This window comes from Aquarana catesbeiana, linkage group LG02, assembly GCF_042186555.1.
Source record: "Aquarana catesbeiana isolate 2022-GZ linkage group LG02, ASM4218655v1, whole genome shotgun sequence".
Taxonomy (NCBI): Eukaryota; Metazoa; Chordata; class Amphibia; order Anura; family Ranidae; genus Aquarana; species Aquarana catesbeiana.
The window spans coordinates 405,370,112-405,391,674 of record NC_133325.1 but is presented as its reverse complement, the minus strand read 5'-3'; the positions used below and the strand labels follow the sequence as shown (position 1 = coordinate 405,391,674).

Genomic DNA, 21,563 nt, shown 5'->3' with positions numbered 1-21,563 from the left:
TTTTTGCGCGTTGTGCGACCCTGCACCCAAATAAAATCGATCATTCATTTTTTTTTTTTTTTTCCCCACAAATGGAGCTTTCTTTTGGTAGTATTTGATCACCTCCTTCGGTTTATTTTTTGCGCTTTAAACCGACAATTTTGAAAAAAAATATATATTACTTTCTGCTATAATACATATGCAAAAAAAAAACAAAACAAATTTTTTTCATCAATTTAGACCAATATGTATTCTGCTACAAATTTTGGTTAAAAAAAAATTGCGGCTGCCGAACCCGCAGATTGGCTCCAGCTGTGTCCAATCACAGCGGGAGCGGGGCGCATGCCCCCTAAACTACGTGCACGAAATCACGTACAGGTACGTGATTTTGCGCACTTGGGCCGGCATGCCGCAGTAAATGTACGTGGAGCGGTCCGGAAGCGGTTAAGCCAAATTCTGACCCTACCATCTGAATGTCACAGCTGAAATCTAGACGACTCAGACCAGGCAACGTTTTTCCAATCTTCTATTGTCCAATTTTGGTGAGCCTGTGTAAATTGTAGCCTCAGTTTCCTGTTCTTAGCTGACAGGAGTGGCACCCGGTGTGGTCCCCAACTGCTTCAAGGTTTGATGCGTTGTGTGTTCAGAGATGGTTGTAATGAGTGGTTATTTGAGTTACTTAGTAGAAAAAAAAAGGAAGGCGCCTGGCCTGATGCGTGAATCATAGTAAAGAGTTTATTGTAATAAGTTTAGTATAGGGATGGATACTACTTATTCAAAATTAAAATGGTAATAAGAACTAACAACAATGTTGTCACTTGATAGTTTGAGATAAAATAATACCCATACAAGGGATGAAATGAGATGACTACTTGGCTAATGGGTTTTCAAGGGTTTTCCTCTTGATCAGAGCCTTGGTCCACATGTTCTAATGGAGACAACTGGATGGGTGGTATAACTCGTTGAGTGGTGTAACCATATGAGTGAAATATGCTTGGGATTTATCCGTCCACATTGCAGTGTTCTATATTAAATGGGCATAAAAAATGTGTGTGTGTGTGTATATATATATATATATATATATATATATATATATATATATATATATATATATATATATATATATATATATATATATATATATATATATATATAATTATAATGTATGTATATGTGTGTGTGCAAACATAACATGCAAATAAGGGTTACAGTATTAATGGTATAGTGAAAATATGAATAAGCATGTGGAAGAGTTAAGCACTGAGACTGGAAATGATGGTGCTGGAAACCATGGGAACTTCACTGCCCACATAAAGTGGTGGTGACGCAATGACACTGATATTAATGCACCAAGGCAGGAGAAACTAAATGTCACTTATGAACACATAGTTACATAGTTAGTAAGGTTGAATAAAGACCCCAGTCCATCCAGTTCAACCTGAGTGAGTGCGGGTGCGTGTCTACAATTATCCCTATTTATTAAGGTACCCATATAGCGCCGTCAAGTTAAGCAGCGCTCCACATATACATCGCACACTCACATTGGTCCCTACCCTCAAGGAGCCCACAATCCAAGGTCCCCCAACTCACATTCATATACTAGGGCCAATTTTGGACAGAAGCCAATTAACCTACCAGCATGTCTTTGGAGTGTGGGAGGAAACCGGAGTACCCGGAGGAAACTCACGCAGGCACAGAGAGAACATGCAAACTCCAGGCAGGTAGTGTTGTGGTTGAGGCGAGAGTGCTACCCACTACACCACTGTGCCGCCCCTAACACAGCTGACCCTGTATAAACTTTCATGATGAGGAGGTATGAAAATAATGCAGGGGGTGGGGGGTTTAAGAGATGAGTCTGACTTACCTCAGCACCATGGGGGGATAAACTCAAATGCAGTTGTCTGTAGAGCGTGTGTGTGTTTGTTTTTGTTTTTTTTTTGGTCAGGAAGACCTATGGGTATAACCTCACACAGTAAAGTGGCCTTTGTCTAAAACAACCAAGTGTAGTGTCTTTAAAATATCTAGACATTACTGAAGATGAGACGGAGCATTGGTTTTAATGACCTACCTAGTAATTAGTTCAGGTGCCTCAGCCAGAGATCTGTGCCTGGAAATCCAACTCTTTGCTGGGCTAGTGTGGCAATTCACCTGTCTAGGTGCTGTGCAGAGTCCACTGCTAAGTTGCAACTGTGCAGCAATCAGCATCATTGGCGCTCACAATGTGAGTGAGGAGGGGGAGGGAAGTAGACGACTGCACAGTGAAGCTGTGATGTGTGAGCCGGATCCTGGAACGCACTGTCATTGATGCAGGGAGTGGACGGGCCATGCGTTGCAGCATGGACTGCACCAGCATCTCCTAGCCTGTAGGATCTTGAGGAGCCACACTATGGGAGGGGCCTGCATGCATGATGGCCTGTGATAGGTCATGCTGCTGGCCTGTGTGGGGGGTGTGAGGGGAGGCACCTAATGTGAAGTATAAAAGGTATATACACAACACAGAAAAGGGGGGTGGTTGACTGTAAATAGTAATGAAAGGGTAACAGATTACATGTATGAATAGTTCATTTGGATGAATGATTCCTGGAGGAATGATTGTGACCTAAATGCGAAGTAGTAGTACTATTCATAATTGCTGATTTATCTTTTTGCTGTTGGTAGCACCATTGGCAATACACACAACACTCAATCAGTGAAGCATGATGGGCCAAGGAAGTGGGGAGTTCACATATACGTACGTGTATACACACCGAACGGGCCGCATCCCAAGCTGGACAGCCGGGGGTATGTGAAGGAGTACTTGGTAAACCTAGAGGACACTTTGGACTTCCAGGTCTTCATTCAGACCTATTAAAAAAACAGGTGGCAGACATGTGAAGATGTTGAAAAGAAACCCATGTGGACTTCTACCCACTGTGTGATTGAGAAAATTCTTTGGCAAGGAGTACGCACCAACTGTTTTTTGAGTTTACTAGGTATTTTCTTTCATTCTTGTTTCCTGGCTTAGATCCTTCAGGAGAGTGTAATCCAGATCTTAGGCTTCGTGGTCACCAAAAGGAAGGCTATGGATTGTCGTGGAATCCTAACCTCAGTGGAAATTTGCTTAGTGCATCTGATGATCATGTGAGTAGCTGACATTGCTGCGTTTACCTTGTGATGTGCTAATTTGCGTAAATTTTTGCTTTTGCCATGTTTCTTATGGTACGTACAATTTTTGTATTTTCTACAGACTATTTGCCTATGGGATATCAGTGCAGTCCCCAAGGAAGGAAAAGTTGTAGATGCCAAGACCATCTTCACAGGACATACTGCAGTGGTGGAAGATGTTTCCTGGCACTTACTACATGAGTCTTTGTTTGGATCAGTGGCAGATGACCAGAAGCTCATGATGTGAGTCTTCCTAAAGATTATAAAAATGTCTTTAAAAACAAAGGATGTAAACCTAAAGTGGTGGTCTGTTTGGGGTGTGTTTTTGGTTTTTTTTGCTTCATACCCCACTGTATACTATTTTTAACTTAACTGGCTTCTTCGCTGGAAATGTTGCCAGTAACAGCACTTTCTTGCACAGACTGGCAATGTAAAGCTGCTGGCAGCACTGGTGGGTTTTTTTCTTTATTTATTTTTCATTAAAGTAATTTTTTCTAAAAAAAAAAAAAAAATTGCATTTGAAAGATCGCTGCGCAAATACCATGTGACATAAAATATTGCAGCAACCATCATTTTATTCTCTAGGGTCTCTACTAAAAAGATACAGATAGAGTTTGGGGGGGGGGGGGTTCTAAGTAATTTTCTAGCAAAAAAAATAACATTTTAACTTGAAACCAACAAATGTCAGAAAAAGGTTTAGGCTGGGTTCACACCTATGCGAATTAGATGCGAGTTTCTCCACATCCAATTTGCATAGCAAGATAATGTGACTGGCTCCCTATGGAGCCAGTTCACATATTTCCTTTGCGGCTGCGGAGCACACTGCACAGAAATGCTTTGCATATTTGGCTCCGTTTCAGGGCAGAATTCAGGCATAGATTCTGCCCTGATTCATCCCTGAAATGGGGAACAGGGACGCACAGCACTCCTGTGTGATCTGCAGCCGGTTCCAGTGTGAATCTGGCCTTAGTTTTTAAGTGGTTAAACTTTCCTCACTTACACACTAGTCTATTCCTTTGACAAACTGTTACAATGTTTAGACTTCGTTCCACTGCTAAAGAATGTTGTGATTCTTGGCAGACTGCCTTTTGGTTTTTCCTTCCTTTTGTTTTGATGGCTGTGGCTTCAGAAGAGCAGAGCGAATTCTTTACGTAGCAAGAATCGTGAAACGCTTTTGTCAAGATCGTAACGGGGGGAAAAAATTGCGATAACGATTCTTGATTAATCGCGCAGCTCTAGAGCAACCTAATTAAATCGGTTCTAAAAAAAAATGCATTTTAGGATCTCCTGAAAAAGTTTGCTACTTTGAATAATTGTTTAAAGCCTCTTGGTTTTGATTTAAGAACAACATTGGACCTGTTCATGATTAGGTGCCAGAAGGGTGATGTCTTCTGTCAAACTAGTGTAACAGAAGATTCTGAAATGCATTTTGTGTTTAGCAGTGTACTAGTTTTCCTCATGCTTATGTTGTAGGGTAGTGCCATTTCATTTAAACCTTTACTGAGCTGAACATAGCTCTAGCATAGAGTGGGCAACACAGTTTTGGAAATCACCATGTATGCCTGGTTTTGGAACCAAAACTAAGTGAACAGTTTCTAATGCAGGGACTTTCAATTTTGTGGTTGGTTATAACAGTATGATTTGGTTCTTTTTGTATTTCTAGATGGGATACCCGGTCCAACAACACATCAAAGCCTAGCCATTCTGTAGATGCTCACACAGCAGAAGTCAACTGCCTTTCTTTCAATCCCTACAGTGAATTTATCTTGGCCACTGGGTCAGCAGACAAGGTAAATAAACTTTAATCTTTACATGTACAGTTATTTTTTTCATAGAAACAATACTTGTTGTCTAAAGCCAGCCATTGATCTATCTAAGGCTCCATGCACACTGGAGCTGATAAACTGCAGTTGAAGTTTGGGTGTTTTTTTTTTTTTTTTTAAGCCCATAAACTCCACTTTGTTAGCCTATGTGTCCATGCACACATGGACGTTTTTTAGCTTTAATGAGCAGTGGAGTTTATGAGCTTTTTTCTGAACGCCAGAAATTCGTGTTCAAGAGCAGTACTGGAAAGGCCAGACACCGGTAAAAGGTGTTAAACAAGAGTTAACGTTGTAAAAAGAGCGTTAAGTCTTGTTCGGCGTTTCTCTGCCTCTATTCAAAATCAATGGTTCTCTATCATCATGATCCGACTTGCATTGCGACTTGTGTGCTGAGGATGAAGGGGAACCCCGCCACAATGAAGAAAAAATTGACGTGGGGTTTCCCCCTCGGACAATACCAAGCCCTTCGGTCTGGTATGGATTTCAAGGGGGACCCCCATCGCTGAAAAAACGGCGTGGGGGTCCCCCCAAAATCCATACCAGACCCTTATCCGAGCACGTAGGCCAGTCAGGAAAGGGGGTGGGGACAAGCGAGCGCGCCCCCCCCCCCCCCCCCCCTCCCTAACCGTACTAGGCTGCATGCCCTCAACATGGGGGTAGGTGCTTCGGGGCAGGTTGATGAGGACAAGGACCTCTTCCCGACAACCCTGGCTGTTGGTTGTCGGGGTCTGTGGGCGGGGGGCTTATCGGAATCCGGGAGCCCCCTTTAATAAGGGGGGCACCACCCTATGTGTATATGTGTATGGGGTACATCGTACCCCTACCCATTCACCTGGGAAAAGTGTCAAAAATAAAACGCTACACAGGTTTAAAGTAGTTTATTAGTCAGCTCCGTGGGTCTTCTTCCGACTTCGGTGGTCTCTTCCTTCTCCGCACTCTCCGGCTTCTTCTCCCAGTCTTCAGTTCTTCTGCCGGGTTCCTCCGCTATCTTCTGCTCTTTTGCTAGCGATGGCCCAGTCTTCTCCCCTCTGCTCTTCTTTTGATGTTGACACGACGCTCTCTTCCGCTGTAATGCCGGGTGCGCGTTTCGCAATGACTTATATAGGCATGGGGGCGTGGTCACCGGGGTGATGTCATCCGGTGACCCCTGCCCCCTTATGCCGCCACCATCCCGTCATCCCCAGGTGGTGATGTCATAAGGGGCGGGGTCACCGGATGACATCACCTGGTGACCACGCCCTATGCCTATATAAGTCGTTGCGCACCCGGCATTACAGCGGGAGAGAGCGTCGTGTCAACATCGGGAGAAGGCGACGGAGGAGACTGGGCCACTGCTAGCAAAAGAGCAGAAGATAGTGGAGGAGCCCGGCAGAAGAACCAAGGAGCGCGGAGAAGGAAGAGACCCCCAGAGCCGACTAAAACTACTTTAAATACCTGTGTATTGTGTTTTTTATTTTTGACACTTTTCCCAGGTGAATGGGTAGGGGTAAAATGTACCCCATACTCATTCACATAGGGTGGGCGGCCGTGATCTGGGGCCCCCTTATTAAAGCGGGCTCCCGGATTCCGATAAGCCCAACCCCCCCCGCCTGCAGACCCCGACAACCAACAGCCAGGGTAGTCAGGAAGGGGCCCTTGTCCTCATCAGCATGGGGACAAGGTGCTTTGAAGTCTGGTATGGTGAAAGGGGGGGCTTGCCCATCCCCACCCCCTTACGTGACCAGCCGGGCCTCGTGCTCGGATAAGGGTTTGGTATGGATTTTAAAGGGGACCCCCACGCTTCCCCATAAGCATCCATAATACATATGGATGCTTAATATTGGGGATCAACCAGAGGAGATCGTGACATCGGAGGAGGGAAGGACAGCCAAGAGGCTGAGGACTGTCACCAAGGATCAACACTGCTGGATTTTAAACTACACACCTGTTACCCCTGCAGGGGCTGGGCACTCTGGTGAGTGAGGGCACTACTGGGGTGTGCAGTGGAAGACGGAGAGCACTTGTCACATCAATAATTTTGTCTTTTTATTGGATCGACATATCACAGCTTTTTCAGATGATATTGAGTTTTTTATGGACACTGCTTTTTTCACATAAATTGGACTTGTTGCACACCAATGCTGGATACTTCTTTTATAGTGATCAAGATTGGTTTTATATGATTTTTTTTATCACTTGTTTTTTTATCACTGTCCGGATTGTTTGGAGATCATTATTTATTGATATATGTTAGACCACACATGGTATAGCACTTTGCACTTTTATGTATAGCATATTACTGCAGGATTATTTCACTTATATACAGCAATGTATTTTTTACATTTATATTTTTTTATATTTATGATCAATATCCAGGGTATATCCGGTTAAAGTCGCATCATAATGATCTGACTTCTGGTGCAACTTCTATTCAAATCAATGGGCTCCCATAGGGAACCATTGATTTTTGAATAGAGGCAGAGAAACGCAGTTAAGCTAGCGCTGCTAAACGTGCATTGACAGCAATGCAAAATGCTGATAAAATCGCGTTTTTAAAGCAGCGTTTTCCTGCCAGCAATCAGACGTTCAGAACAGCCATTTGTGAGCTCCAGTGTGCATGGAGCCTAATTGTATTGGGGTTAAACTGTAGTTTACCTGTGGGTGGTGTTTTTTTTGTGTTTTTGTTTTTTGTTTTTTTTTCCTCCTTGTGAATTTAGGTGTCCTCTATTTTGTGTGCCAAAAGACCTTGAAATGTTAAACCGCTAAATACAAAGCACCACTGTGATTGTCTAAAGTACTGTTTTGAGTTTATCTCCCATAAAACTAACTTGTAATGGGCTTCCATTCCAAATTTACACTTGGTGCTTGTATAACTGATGGTTACATAAATGGTAAACATAACGTGGCTCTCTATTTTACTATTTCCTTGCTATTTAAATGCATTAAACCAATACTGTATGATGGACTGTGATACCCCCCCCTCCCCCAATCTGGCAATCCATGAACACAATTTTACTAGTTTACCTTTAAAAAAAAAAGTACATAAATACGGCTTTTAAAAACTTGTGGGACAAGGTGATGTTGAACATCCACCCCATTTAGCCTATGCTAGTTTTCAAACGTAACAATGTTTGACTGCTTTCTCTTTTTAAGCAATTTACTTCATATCACCCTTTAAACGGTTTCTGGTTTGTTCAGCACTGTACTGCAACAAGCACTTGCTGTGATTTTGTTTTTGTTTTGTTCGCTTGCAATGTTCACATTGGGATTGCAGATGAGGCTTCTTTCAGGTGCTTTTACAGGCACTCAAATTTTTTTTTTTTTTTTTTTGCTAAAGCGCCTGAAAAACGCCCCAGTGTAAAAGGGGTCTGACTGTCTTCCTGAAGTATGCTGCCATTCTCCAACAACTCCTATAGCATGTTCAGTCTCTGACCAGCTCTCGTATCGTGTCTGCAGTCTGACTATATCCAGTGGTGTGTTTGCTGTTGCTGACTCTGCAATTGATGTATGGCACTTCAGTGATGTTGAAGCCTTTATCAAGAAGGTTGACACCACCAATATAGTGTGTCGCTTGAGCTGAGCGCTGGGGCTGCTGAGGTCACATCCAAGATATGTCCAGCCACCTATCTTGGTGCTTTTAGATATCTACACCAGGGAGACTTTTACAAGTAAATACTATGCCTAAAATATGTTCATGTGTACATCCATTTTATGGAAGTCTTTTTTTTTTTTTTTTTTTTTTGCCCTCACTTTCTGTCAGGTGAAACTATTGTAGACAGGGATAGTGGAATCTCTGCAGCCCTGGTTGGCTGTAAATATAGGAGGTTTCTAACCCTTTCCAGGTCTAGCCAAAACTTGGGTCAGAGTGAGAGCAATACTTCCAGGGTTGACTCAACTGCCCCAAAGCAGCCATCCCCCATGTTGAGGGCGTGTGACCTGGTATGGTCCGTGTGGAGGCATTCATGAGCCGACTTGTGGTGCGGCTTCTATTCAAATCAATGGGCTCTCATAGGGAGCCATTGATTTTTGACATGTCAAAAAAAAAAAAAAAAAAAAAAGCTAGACAAGGCTAAGGTGGCAGTATCCAGAGTTAAGCCGCTTTTAGGAGCATCAGATAATTTTACAGCTTTAACACCGGTCCTTAGAACACGTTGGCCCTGGGATGGTGTGTGTGTGTGTGTGTGTGTGTGTGTGTGTGGTGTGTGTTTTTTTTTTTTTTTTTTTTTTGCTTGAAAATGCCTATTCCACTTACAGCTCCTAAAAGCCTGCCTGTGCATGAGGCCATAGAATAACAGAGGCGTTTTTAAGCTGCAAAAGTCTGCCCTGTATGCATGAGGCCTTAGGCCTAAAATGATTTTATTTTCTTTTTTCCTCTGGCAACAAAAGGGGTAATGTTTGACAATTTTTTTTTTTGATGGTTTATTGCACAACACTTTGTTTAAAACAGTAGTAAAGTGTGTTTTTTTTTTTTTTTTGTAATGCCTTGCGCCAGCGCCTCCCAGCCCTTTAAGGGGGTTTTAGATGCTGAGGGCTGGTCTTATTACCATGTGACCACCATGATTGGCTGTCACATCATTGGTGATACTGATCATAAGTATCGGGAGCTTTCCGTTAGCCACCGATAACTGTGCTGAGGAGCACGCAGGGCGCATGCTTTCAGCACAGCTGTATTTACATTCTGGTATGCAAATATGTGGCCGCTCGACGTTAAGGCCCACTCGCCAAGAGGTTAAAGAAAAAATTGTCCACCCCCTGCACGTTTATTGCATAATGTGCTAGTATGTTAATACACCAGAGAAAACCCCTCCAAATGTTCCCAGCATCCCAAAAAATAAACGAGAACAACATCTTTACTACTGTATTCTAGTATCAATGATTGCTGCCCTTTTTAAAGTCCCAGTTCTTGTGGGTAGCCCAGCCCACTTGTTTCTCTAATGTGCCAGTATGCAATGCATACTAGCATGTTAAAGGAGTTGCAAAGTCTCGGTTTTTCCCCTTAATGCATTCCTCTGCTGCAGCAGCCACACTTTTTCTTACCTCAACCCGATCGTTCCAGTATTGAACGAGCCCAGCAGCTCCGGTCACTGTCTCTGGTTCTCATTGGATGGATTGATAGCAGCAGGAGTCGTGGGCTCCTGCTGCTGTCAATCAAATCCAGTGACAAGGGGCCAAGTCCTGCTGTCGCGTCAATGGCCACAGCAGGAGCGCACCTGCTCAAGTGCCCCCATGTAAAGCAGCTCTGTGGGGGCACTGGATGAAGAGGGGCCAAGAGCGTGGCCGTAGGACCCCAGAAAAGGAGGATCGTGGCCGCTGTATACAAAACCCTTGCACAGAGTAGTTAAGTATATGTTAGTTTTGTTTTGTGAGTGTATAATGTATGTATGTGTTTGTTTTAAGACAGACCTGTGAAAGCGATCCCTCCAGTGGCACTGTCACCACTGACAGGGCTTCCATCTTCACCCGGTCTTCCTTTTGGGTTTACGGGCTTTGGCAGTTGAATGGCTGAGCCACGATGATGCCACTCCTGGATTGACAGCACATTAAGTTTGCCCTCAATTCAGCGCAATTCACATGCACCAGTGATGTCACCGGCTGCAGACATTGTAAATCTCTCCCTAACGGGTGTATGTTTTAGGAGATATTCATTGTATGTACAGGTAAGCCTTATGAGCTTACCTATAGGTACAAGTGATCAAGCAGTTTACTATACTACCACTTTAATTGAATGTAAAGAGACAGCTGTAGCTCTGATATGTAGCAGTTTTAACTTTTCTGAGTGTTGAAAGAAACCGGTGTCTGTCCTCTTAAAAAAAAAAAAAATAAATAAATTGAGATTTTAACAGAAATATGGGGGGGGGGGTGCAGTGGATGGGGTTATTTGCATTCCTGACCAGGAAAAACATGCAGATCTTATCTTGCATGCCTTTTTGAATGGGTCAGTGGCGTTTCCTTAAGGTACAGGGACGTTCATTTTATTTTATTTTTTTGACATATTAGGCACTGTAGTCATGCATTCCATTGTATCTATATTTTTCTTACCATAATTCCTCTTCATCTGCAGACTGTTGCTTTGTGGGATCTGCGTAATCTTAAGCTAAAATTGCATTCCTTCGAATCCCATAAGGATGAGATTTTCCAGGTATGGGCCTTACATCTCATTTTTTTTATGTCAAGTAGGTTTTTTCTGATGGCGCATAGGTAACTGCGGCATGCCTTATGAAAATGTGTATATTGTTGCAGGTACAATGGTCTCCACATAATGAAACTATACTGGCATCCAGTGGCACTGACAGAAGACTGAATGTTTGGGATTTAAGGTATATTGAATGGAGACCTAATCGGTCTAATATGGTCTTAATCTGTAAGGAAAATGTCTTGGAGTCATTCTAGTTCCTCCTTCACTTCATTAAAATTTGCCAATTTAACTTGCAGTATTGTTCAGCAGGTGTGCACAGTCTGTTACTGAATGTTTTCCTTTTCCTGGGGTTGGAAGGGTTGCAGTATTTAATTGGCTTTGGCTTGAAGGCATTTTAGATCTTTAGATCTAGACTTTAGATAAGTCGCTTGTAAAGGCTTTATTTTCTTTTTTTTTTTCTAAAACAACAAATAAACTTACCTGCTTTGTGCAATGGTATTTGCACAGAGCACCTTGAACCTCCTCTTCTGGGGTCACCCACTGACACTCTTGGCTCCTCTTCTGTGTGCCCCCCATAGCAAGCCGCTTGTTATAGCGGTAGCCACCTGTGGGATTGATCCCAAATCGAGCTGTGTGATTCTATTGACACGCACATTGCAGCTCAGGCCCGCTCTGTTCACTGGATTTGATTGACAGCAGCAGTAGCCATGCTTCTGTAAGCAGAGAGGAGAGAGCTGCTGCAGATGGGCACATCACTGGACGGAGATTAGTAAGTACAGAAGTATAAACGTGTGAGAGGTGGGGGGGATACAAGTAATGGGACTCTTACACTTTTTTTTTTTTTTTTTTTTTTTTTCAGGGAATGCATTAACATCTTGTAAAGAAACTAATAATGCAGTTATTAGCAGATTCTTATAAATGTTAGTTTCCTCACTCTTGCTGTTTCTTTACTGTTTGCTTATTTTACATTAAAAAAAAAAAAATTATTAGGGATGTTTTTGTAGTCTCACTGCTTTGTTTAATACAGGTGCATCAATGTTTCTACCAGAGTCTGAGATGTACAAATCAGTTAATGATTCACTGACATAAATTTGTTTTATAGTATGATCCTTGAATTGGCAAAAGTATTTATAGGAACTATTATCAAAGCACAACATTCACCCATAAAGAAATCAATATGAATAGCTTTGTACACATGTTTAGATATATTACTTCACAGAAATTTGATTATACACATCAAACTTTGGATTGCTTACTGTTGTGCTTACACAACAATATCTTGAGCCTGGACTAAAACAGCCTATAAAATCTTAGCGGCATCAAGAAGCTGTAATTGTTCAAAAGTTTGTGCAATGACTTCCAGGGTTCACATATATGATAAATACCAAGTAGATAAAAAAAAGTTTGTTATGAAGATCTTTAGTAAATCCACATCTTTGTGGGTGGTGTCACAAGTTGATAAGGGTCTTTAATTTGTCTTCTTGTACAAATCAGTTGTGTTTCTTCTATAAACCCTCACCAATGCCCTTCTTCTCTTCCCTTTTTTTTTTTTTTTTTTTTTTTTTTTTTTAGCAAAATTGGAGAGGAGCAGTCCCCAGAGGATGCAGAAGATGGTCCACCAGAACTATTGGTTAGTGTGTATTTTGTACGTTTGGAATTGTGTTTTTGTTGTATTGTTCTCATATGTATTGACGTGTGTGTGTGGGGGGGTTTTTCTTTTAGTTTATTCATGGAGGACATACAGCAAAAATTTCTGACTTCTCATGGAATCCAAATGAACCCTGGGTGATCTGCTCTGTTTCTGAAGATAATATTATGCAAGTCTGGCAGATGGTGAGTTGCAAAGTCCTGTAAAAGTTTTCTGCAAACACTGGTAACCTTTGAAAATTTCAAGCAATTTGTGAAGTCCCTTTCTTTGTTTTAATAAAAAAAAAACATGTTATACTTGCCTGCTCTGTGCAATGGTATTGCAGAGAGTATCCCCAAACTTCCCCATCTGTGGTCCACCGCTGGTGATCCTGGCTGCTCCTTTTCAGTGTCTGGACCAGGGGTCTCAAACTGGCAGCCCTCCAGCTGTTGCAAAACTACAAGTCCGATGAGGCATTGCAAGGCTGACAGTTACAAGCATGACTCCCACAGGCAGAGGCATGATGGGACTTGTAGTTTTGCAACAGCTGGAGGGCCGCCAGTTTGAGACCCCTGGTCTGGACCCATAGTAAGCTGCTTAAAGGATAAGTTCTCCTTTGGTAACCTGTTGCACACATATTTAGGGTGTAATATATTACTAAAAAGTACCTGCCTATACTTCTCAATCTTTCATTTTGACAGCGGGTGGGGGATATTCTTCCCCCACCCGCTGTCACAGCTCAAAAACAGAATGGCCTTGCAGGGCTCTGGCCACATCATTCATTCAGTTTCTCATGAATGAACTACAATTACCATCTCAATCAACTGCAAGGGTGCTAATGAGCACTCTTGTAGTTCATGGATTCTTCCTGCAGTACAGTAACTGTCTGCCTGTATGGGTGGTACAGGCAGATGGCTGACTGAGGGTCTTGCAGGATCCTGACATCACAATCTGATTATCGGTGAAATATTTTTCAGGCTGCAGTGTAAAACTAATTTATCTTATAAATGCGTGTTTTTTTGGGGTTCTCCCTTTTCCTGCAAAAAGATGTGCATTTATTTTTTGCAAAGTAAGGCACATGAATTGTTTGGTCAGCTATGTAACTGATAAAGGTGCATATGAGGTGTAAACACTCCTCAATGCATTCACCAAAATTGAGGTGCCAGGGCCATGTAACCAGCATGCACGTGCAGTGGTCACATCATTGGTGGCCAAAGTAAGAAGACGTCACACCAGAAGATGTGAATATGTCGGTGCTAGATAAGGGCAAACCAGAAGTCTGTCATGATGCAGTGCTGCACGCTGGCAAGTTTAGTTTCGCTTTAATATTTATATTAAGCATATAATGAAAAACAAGAACTGTTTAAAGTGTAAATTTACCCCAAGAACATCTCTCTAGGTTTGTTTTTTTTTTTTGGGGGGGGGGGGGGGTTTAAGAACCTCCCCAGGGTTTTTTTTTTTTAGCTTGGATTTCCTGTTTCACCACAAGACACAGCAGGGGTTGGGGTGGCAAAAACTGCTCCGTGACACAAACAGTAGTAAACACTTGAGAGGTTCTGACCATTCTGTCCAAAACCAGCTTAAATGGGAGTACATCTGGATTGTTTGTCAGCTGTACATTGATAAAATTAGTGAACATCATGGGCTACCATTTTTACTTTTTCTTTAATTTCTATTACATTCTTGATTGCTTGAATAATGGTTACTTGTGCCAACATTAGTGTTCCCTGATATCTTCTGAATGTTTTCTTCAGGCTGAGAACATCTACAATGATGAAGACACAGAAGGTGGTGTGGATCCTGAGGGCCAGGGGTCCTAGACATGTGTCTTCCCCTGGTGCAATGTTGTGATGTCTCACCAGATCAATCTCTGTATGCAGCACTTGGACATTGATAACCTTCTTGTGCTTAAAAAGTGCAAGCTGACTCCATATCTCCATCACCTAAACTTGCTTTTATTCATCTTAGTAAAACTGTCCCGTTTTATTTTATATATAAATATTTTATATAAGAATGCGATTTTAACAATGCGTCCATTACAAGAGTGGTTTTAAACAAAGCAAGAAAAGGATAAATGGCATCAGTTGTGTGACACCATACCTTCAAGTGCAACTGTCATTTTCGGAGTCTTGGACCAAGCTGCTTCATGCAAACATTCCTTATATTTTTCCACTGGAAAAGTCAACTGCTTCTAATTACAATCATGGACATCTTCCCAACAGTTTCCCTCCCCCTGTATTGTTGCATTTTTATTTGAAGTATGTATTGTAAATTAGAATTGTCATCAACTGTTTAGTTGTGCTTAACAGTTTAAAGGGAGAGCACTAATATCCCTTTTATTTGTGTTTATTTGGCTGTATGTGCTGCACATTTTTCAATGTGGTGGATAAGCACCTCACATAAAATAAATAGCTTGTTTGTTTTTCTAAATTTCTTTGCACTATAACCTTGAGGTGTAACTAGGGTGTAATGTAGTAATATAATGCTGCTGCAAAAAAAAAATTAAAATTGGATATGTTTAGACCACAAAAAGTAATACCTACATTGAGCACGTTCTTACGAAATTTTGAAAACCAGATATGACAGGGTATCACTGTTCCTCCCTGGTGAGTTTTACTGTACAATTAACACAAGTTCCAAAATCCCCACATTTTGTTTTTCTCCTTACTGGTGATGTGCCTTTTTGTGGCAGCTGTTTCAGAGAAAGTTCCTTCTTCACATATTCTGCGTCAGTCTCCCCAAAATGCTAAGTCCTGATATGATTTAAGCATGTCCACTTGGTTGGATGGCAGTCATTCCCTTTTTGTCACAGATTTGAAAATCTGTCCATATATTTCAAGATATCCCCTGAAAAAGTAAAGCATTGCTGTAGTTTAAATTATAAACCAAGAAACAGGAAATGTGTGAATAATTGATAAAGTATACAGTAATATATTGCATGATCTTGCAAGTTAACATAAAATCTACTTGTTTCAAAGACGTTGACCACCTAAATTAAAGGGGTTTTGAAGTTTTGTTTTTTCACCTTGATGCATTCCGCCCCAATTTACTTGCCTGAACCCTCGAACTTGTCCCACGGGGACGTGCCATCTCTCTTACTGGGGTTCTCAGCTGTTGATTGGATAGACAGCAGTGGGAGCCAATGGCTGTGCTGCTATCAATCAAATCCAATGACGCGGGGCCGCATCCTGCATTTGGCGTCTATGGATGCCAAATGCTGGGATCGGAAGCGTGCCCGCAAGGTAACCCCCGGGTGGGTTATCTGATGCGGGGAGGAGCCGCCGAGGTTCGGGGCCACTCTGTGCAAAACGAGCTGCACAGTGGAGGTAAGTATGACGTTAATTTAAAAAAAAAAATTACCTTTTTAGTGTCACTTTTAAACTTCTCTTCTGGTATAAGTCTATTTACATTTGGCAGGTTGTATGCAGCACAACTGAGCAATTTGTTGCATTTCAAGTAGAAATCCCTTTCTTTACTGTGCGGCTGGTTCACAACAATATGATGCAGTTTAGTGTGAAAGGAAATTGGTATGGACCCATTCACACCTACATATGTATATTACCACATGTGCTGTAATATGCACACAACAGTGTGAATCCAGCCTAGAACACTATCTTTAGGAGTGTGGTGTGTGGTGTTTTTTTTTTTTTTTTTTTTTTTTTTTCTTGGTTGTCCCAAAAGCTGCTTAGGTGTTTTTTTTTTTTTTTTTTTTTTTTTTTTTTTTTAATTTTACAGTAGTGACAAATCTGGCACCCAAACATGGAATTTCAGTGCAAGAAATACTATTTGCATTTTGCTTTTGACCCATTTTTACACACTACAATCTGTTTCACTGTGAAGGTTCCTTTGCTGCCAAGCCTTATGGATCCCCACCCAGGATAGGTACAATTTCTGTCTCCCAAATCTCCCCCCCCCTGTCCTGTCGTCTTGCTAGAGATTCTCAATTGGATGTAGGACTGGGCTAGTCTAACACATCAATATGCTTTGATCTAAACCAGGGGTCTCAAACTGGTGGCCTTCCAGCTGTTGCAAAACTACAAGTCCCATGAGGCTTTGCAAGGCTGACAGTTACAAGCATGTCTCCCACAGGCATGCTGGGACTTGTAGTTTTGCATCAGCTGGTGCGCCAACCATTTTGAGACTCCTGCTCCAAACCATTCCATTGTAGCTCGGGTTGTTGTCCTGCTGGAAGGTGAACTTCTGCCCCAGTCAAGACTTTTTTTTTTTTTTTTTGCAGACTACCAGATTTTCTAAGATTGCCATTTACTTGGCTCCATCCAGCGTCCCTGTCCCTGCTGAAGAAAAGAATCCCTACACCATGATGCTGCCATCACCATGTTTCACAATGAGGGTGATGTGCAGTGTTAGTTTTCCGCCACACATTGAACTTTTTGGCCTAAAAGCAAAACGCTATTTCGATCTCATCTGTCCAGAGCACCTTCTTCAACATGTTTGCTATGTCCCCCACATGGCTTCTCGTAAACTGCTAATCCTGCTTTAAAATTCTCAGATTCTATCCCTGACCTGTCTGGTGTGTTTCTTGGCACTCGTGATACTGTTTGTTCAGTAAGGTTCTCTAACAATAAAATACATTTAAGTATTTTAAATGTAACGTGACAAGTTTTGGAAAATTTTCAAGGGGTATGAATACTTAAGGTCTTGCATATATGTCTTGGGGTATGTTTTTGCACACATTACAGTAATCACTCGTTTTATTGCTTCTGCCCCCATTGTCACTTTATTTAACCCCTTCAGATCCGCACTATAGCCGAGAGACAGTTACCGCATGGACCTACTTTGCCAGGAGGCCATCAATAGACGTCCTACCTTTTGCGTGCTCCCCCGGTGATCACCAGGTCAATGAGATTCGGGTGATCAGAGTAAGGGGTCGATCCCAGCCCCTTACCATGTGATCAGCTGTCAGCCAATGACAGCTGATCACATGATGTAAACCAGTAGATCAGTGTAACGACACCCTGAGTATGAAAGGGGTTAAAGACATTCCATTTCCGAACATGAGGGACGATCTGGCCTCGGGTACTGACACAGCTGGTTTCGGGGACAGGTGAGTGTCCCTATTTTAAGTCAGCAGCTGCAGTATTTGTAGCTGCTGACTTTTAAAAAAAAAAAAAAATTGTGGGACTCCCTCTTTAATTAGCACACTGGATGAAAAGACTCTTTAGAAGCTGTGACAAGTCATACTAGACTAATTTACATTATAACAGAGACAGGTGCCTGGAATTGACATCAGCATCTAACGGTATTTGTCCCAGCATTATGAATCAGCCACTCTTTCTAATATGGCAGGTACAGGTTACGTTATTTTCTTTGTCACCCTGCACCCAAAAGTGACTCCCGTCACATGGCTCCTTCCTTCTGGGACACTCTCTGGCGGACCCGGCTTGATCCTGCTCGGGTCAATTTGGGGATGTCTGGAACTAGAAGGCCGGAGTGACGTCTGTTTGCCGGGACAACCCATCAGCATTGCCATTTTGCTTACTGGGTTGGTAGCTGATGGTTAAGTTGTATAGTTGCAAGGCTAAGCTCTACTGCAGCAACCTGCCGTTGTCTCCTGAGACCCGGTTAAGCCAGACCAATGGGTTGTGGTCGGTGACTAATGAAAATTCCTGTCCGTACAAATAGGGGTTCAATTTTTTTAAGGGCCCAAACCGGGGCCAAGCATTCCTTCTCCACTGCTGCATAGCTCACTTCCTGGAGTAATAGCTTTCTGCTCAGGTATGCGACGGGGTGTTCTCTTCCATCATCCCTGATTTGGCTCAGCACAGCCCCCAGTCCAAACATGGAAGCGTCTGTGTGGACAAGGAAACGTTTGTTGGGTACTGGGGCAGCCAAGACAGGGGCATTTACAAGTGCTTGCTTGAGGGCTAGAAATGCGGCTTCACAAGCTGGAGACCACAGGCCCTGCCTATGTAAATTATTTTTTCGTCAGGTCAGTCAGGGGCTTGGCGATAGCACTATAATCAGGGACAAAACATCGGTAGTACCCTGCAGTCCCCAAGAAGGATAATACCTGGGTCTTAGTACGGGGTGTGGGCCAGTTAGCTACTGCCTCTACCTTGGCTTGCTCTGGTCTCTGGTTCCCACACCCTACTCGGTGTCCCAGGTACTGCACCTCTGGCATACCTAGGTGGCACTTGTCTGTTTTCGAGGTCAGGCCTGCGGCCCAAATCTTGTCCAGAACCACCCCTATGTGAACCCGTTGCTCCTCCTAAGACCTACTGTAGATCGCAATGTCATCCAGGTATGCACATGCAAAATCCAGTAAGCCATCGAGGAGCCTATCCACCATAGGTTGGAAGGTAGCCGGGGAATTTTTCATCAAGAATGGCATGACCTTAGACTGGTACAGGCCAAACGAGTAACAAATGGCGACTTGGGGGTAGCATCCTCGGCCAGGGGAATCTGCCAATAGCCCTTACACAGGTCTATTGTAGTTAAAGTCCCCTGGCTATATGATTTAGCAGTTCGTCTACCCTGGGCATCGGGTAGGCGTCAGTGGTGGTCTTCTCACTGAGTCGCCTGTAGTCCACGCAGAACCGGGTAGTTCTGTCTTTCTTAGGCACCAGCACTACAGGCGAGGCCCAGGGGCTGTCAGAAGGCTCAATGACTCCTAACTGAATCACCTCTTGTATCTCCTTCCACATTCCTTCTCGGACCGCTTCAGGGATACGGTAGGGGTGCTGTCGAAGGGGTGCTTGTCCAGGGATCTCTACCTTATGCACAGCCAGGGTTGTGTAGCCCGGTTTTTGGGAGAAAGTCGCCTGTTGCTTCTTTGTGGGGCTTAACTGGTCCCCTAGCTGTACGAGGCTAATGAGGTCAGTCTGGGGGTCTCTCTCTGGTAAGTCAGGGAGGGGTAAACTTTCAGAGTCGTCTGCAGCAGGGGCACATACTGCAGCAACATCCTCCTGCCGTTCCTAATACTCCAGCATGTTCACATGAAAGGTTCACTTGATTCTTTCATCTGCACAGCTGGCAATTACATAGGTAGTATCACATACCTGGGCTACTACTGTATATGGGCCCTGCCAAGATGCCTGCATCTTGGCAGTCTTCACGGGCTTGAGCACTAAGACCTTCTGCCCAACCTGGAAGATACGCTGTCGGACTCCCCGATCGTACCATCTCTTCTGTCTCGCCTGGAGATTCTCCCTTACCATCAGAGACAGTTGCTCCATGCGGTCCCTGAGTTCCAGAACATAGGGCACTATGGGGGTTCCCTCCCGCTCTCTCTCCCTCCCAGTGTCCTCTAATGAGATTGAGGGGTCCGCGGACCCTTCTCCTATAGAGTAACTCGAAGGGCGAGAACCCAGTAGATTCCTGGGGTACCTCTCTGTACGCAAATAACAGGTGAGGCAGGAATTTCTCCCAGTCTCTGCAAGCGTCCAAAAAGGTCCTCAGCATTTGCTTGAGGGTCCTGTTAAAGCGCGCTAGTCTGGGGGTGGTAAGGTGAGCTCAGCAAGGGGTTAATATTACACACCTTCCACAACTGCTGGGTGAGCACAGCAGTAAACTGGGTTCCCTGGTCAGAGAGAATCTCCTTAGGGAACCCCACTCTTGTAAATATCTTAACCAGGGCATCAGCTACTGTCTCTGCTTTAATGTTGGACATAGCTACTGCCTCTGGGTAACAGGTGGCGTAGTCCACCACGGTGAGGATATACTTCTTCCCGGATGGACTAGGCCTGACCAAAGGACCCACAACGGCTATGCGGTAAAAGGGCTCCCCAATAATAGGTATGGATATACGTATGGCCTAAGAGCCCTTTCACACTGGGGCGGTTTGCAGGCGCTATTGCGCTAATAATAGCGCCTGCAAACCGACCCGAAAGTGCCGCTACTTGCATTTCAGTGTGAAAGCCTCGAGGGCTTTCACACTGGAGCGATGCGCTGGCAGGACGGTAAAAAAAGTCCTGCCAGCAGCATCTTCGGAGTGGTGAAGGAGCGGTGTGTATACCGCTCCTGCCCATTGAAATCAATGGGACGGCGCGGCTATACCGCCGGCAAAGCGCCTCTGCAGTGGTATTTAACCCTTTCTCGGCCACTAGCGGGGGGTAAAACCGTCCCACTAGCGGCCGCATACCGACGGTAAAACGCTGCTAATAATAGCGGCATTTTACCGCTGACGCCGCCCCAGTGTGAAAGGGCTCTTAGGGTGGTCCCCTCACTTACCTACCCGTTGACATGTGTCACGTTTTGCAGTACTGTCGCACATCCTGGTTAAAATTGGGCCAAAAGAAATTCTGTGTAATTCTATGGGCTTTGCGACGGGACCCTAGATGTTTTGCTAGTGGTACATCATGCCCGATTTGCAGAATCTCCAGCTGGTATTTCTTAGGTACCACCAGCTGTCGTTTCTGCAAAGGGGCTTTATTTGCCAGGGATGGCTTAGGGATCCTATACAGTCTATCCCCCACCCATTCATAAATCTCCCCATCTATTCCCCTTTCCTGAGTATCTGTTTAGCCCTATACTTGTGTAAGGTCGGGTCCTCCTAGGTTTCCCTCCCGGATGCCTCTGGGGTATCCCCGCCAAGGGAAGCCTGATCTAAGGTACATGGGGAAGATAGTCTTACTTGGGTCTCAGCAGCAAGCGGACCGGTTCCAACAGCACGGGTCTGGGCACGGATAGTCAATGGGTTGGCTTCAGCGGGGCCCATCAGCGAGTAAGCAGAAACGAGGGGGGCCAAATCATTCCCCAGTAGTACATTTGCTGGCAAATCCTTCATCACCCCCACATTCACGTTTCCCGAACCAACCCCCCAATCCAGGTGCCGGAAAACGATGCCTCCTGCAACCCTTACGGCTACAGTGTCTCCGATGTGTTGGCTCTCTGGGATGAGGTTCTTCTATAGTAG

The 21,563-nt window shown here is 43.8% G+C and overlaps 2 protein-coding genes across 5 annotated transcripts in view; one reads left to right on the top strand and one right to left on the bottom strand.

Annotated features, from left to right (window-relative positions):
- The window catches only part of RBBP4 (RB binding protein 4, chromatin remodeling factor), a 28,060-nt gene extending 12,942 nt beyond the window's left edge, over positions 1-15,118 (top strand). Inside the window, exons 5-12 of one of the 2 annotated variants that reach the window (XM_073615348.1) lie at positions 2,984-3,099; positions 3,206-3,366; positions 4,787-4,913; positions 10,987-11,064; positions 11,163-11,242; positions 12,634-12,691; positions 12,784-12,894; positions 14,443-15,118. In XM_073615348.1, coding sequence (XP_073471449.1) covers positions 2,984-3,099; positions 3,206-3,366; positions 4,787-4,913; positions 10,987-11,064; positions 11,163-11,242; positions 12,634-12,691; positions 12,784-12,894; positions 14,443-14,508 — 797 coding nt within the window. In that variant the 3' untranslated portion in view covers positions 14,509-15,118. The remainder of the gene's footprint in view (positions 1-2,983; positions 3,100-3,205; positions 3,367-4,786; positions 4,914-10,986; positions 11,065-11,162; positions 11,243-12,633; positions 12,692-12,783; positions 12,895-14,442) is intronic. The other variant, XM_073615349.1, reaches the window with a different exon arrangement.
- SYNC (syncoilin, intermediate filament protein) overlaps positions 12,244-21,563 on the bottom strand; it is a 40,912-nt gene continuing 31,592 nt past the window's right edge. For all 3 annotated transcript variants that reach the window (XM_073615352.1, XM_073615350.1, XM_073615351.1), the window contains one exon: positions 12,244-15,535. Coding sequence is in view for 2 of the 3 variants with exons in the window: in XM_073615351.1 (XP_073471452.1) it covers positions 15,481-15,535 (55 nt within the window). In the remaining variant the exon portion in view is untranslated. The remainder of the gene's footprint in view (positions 15,536-21,563) is intronic.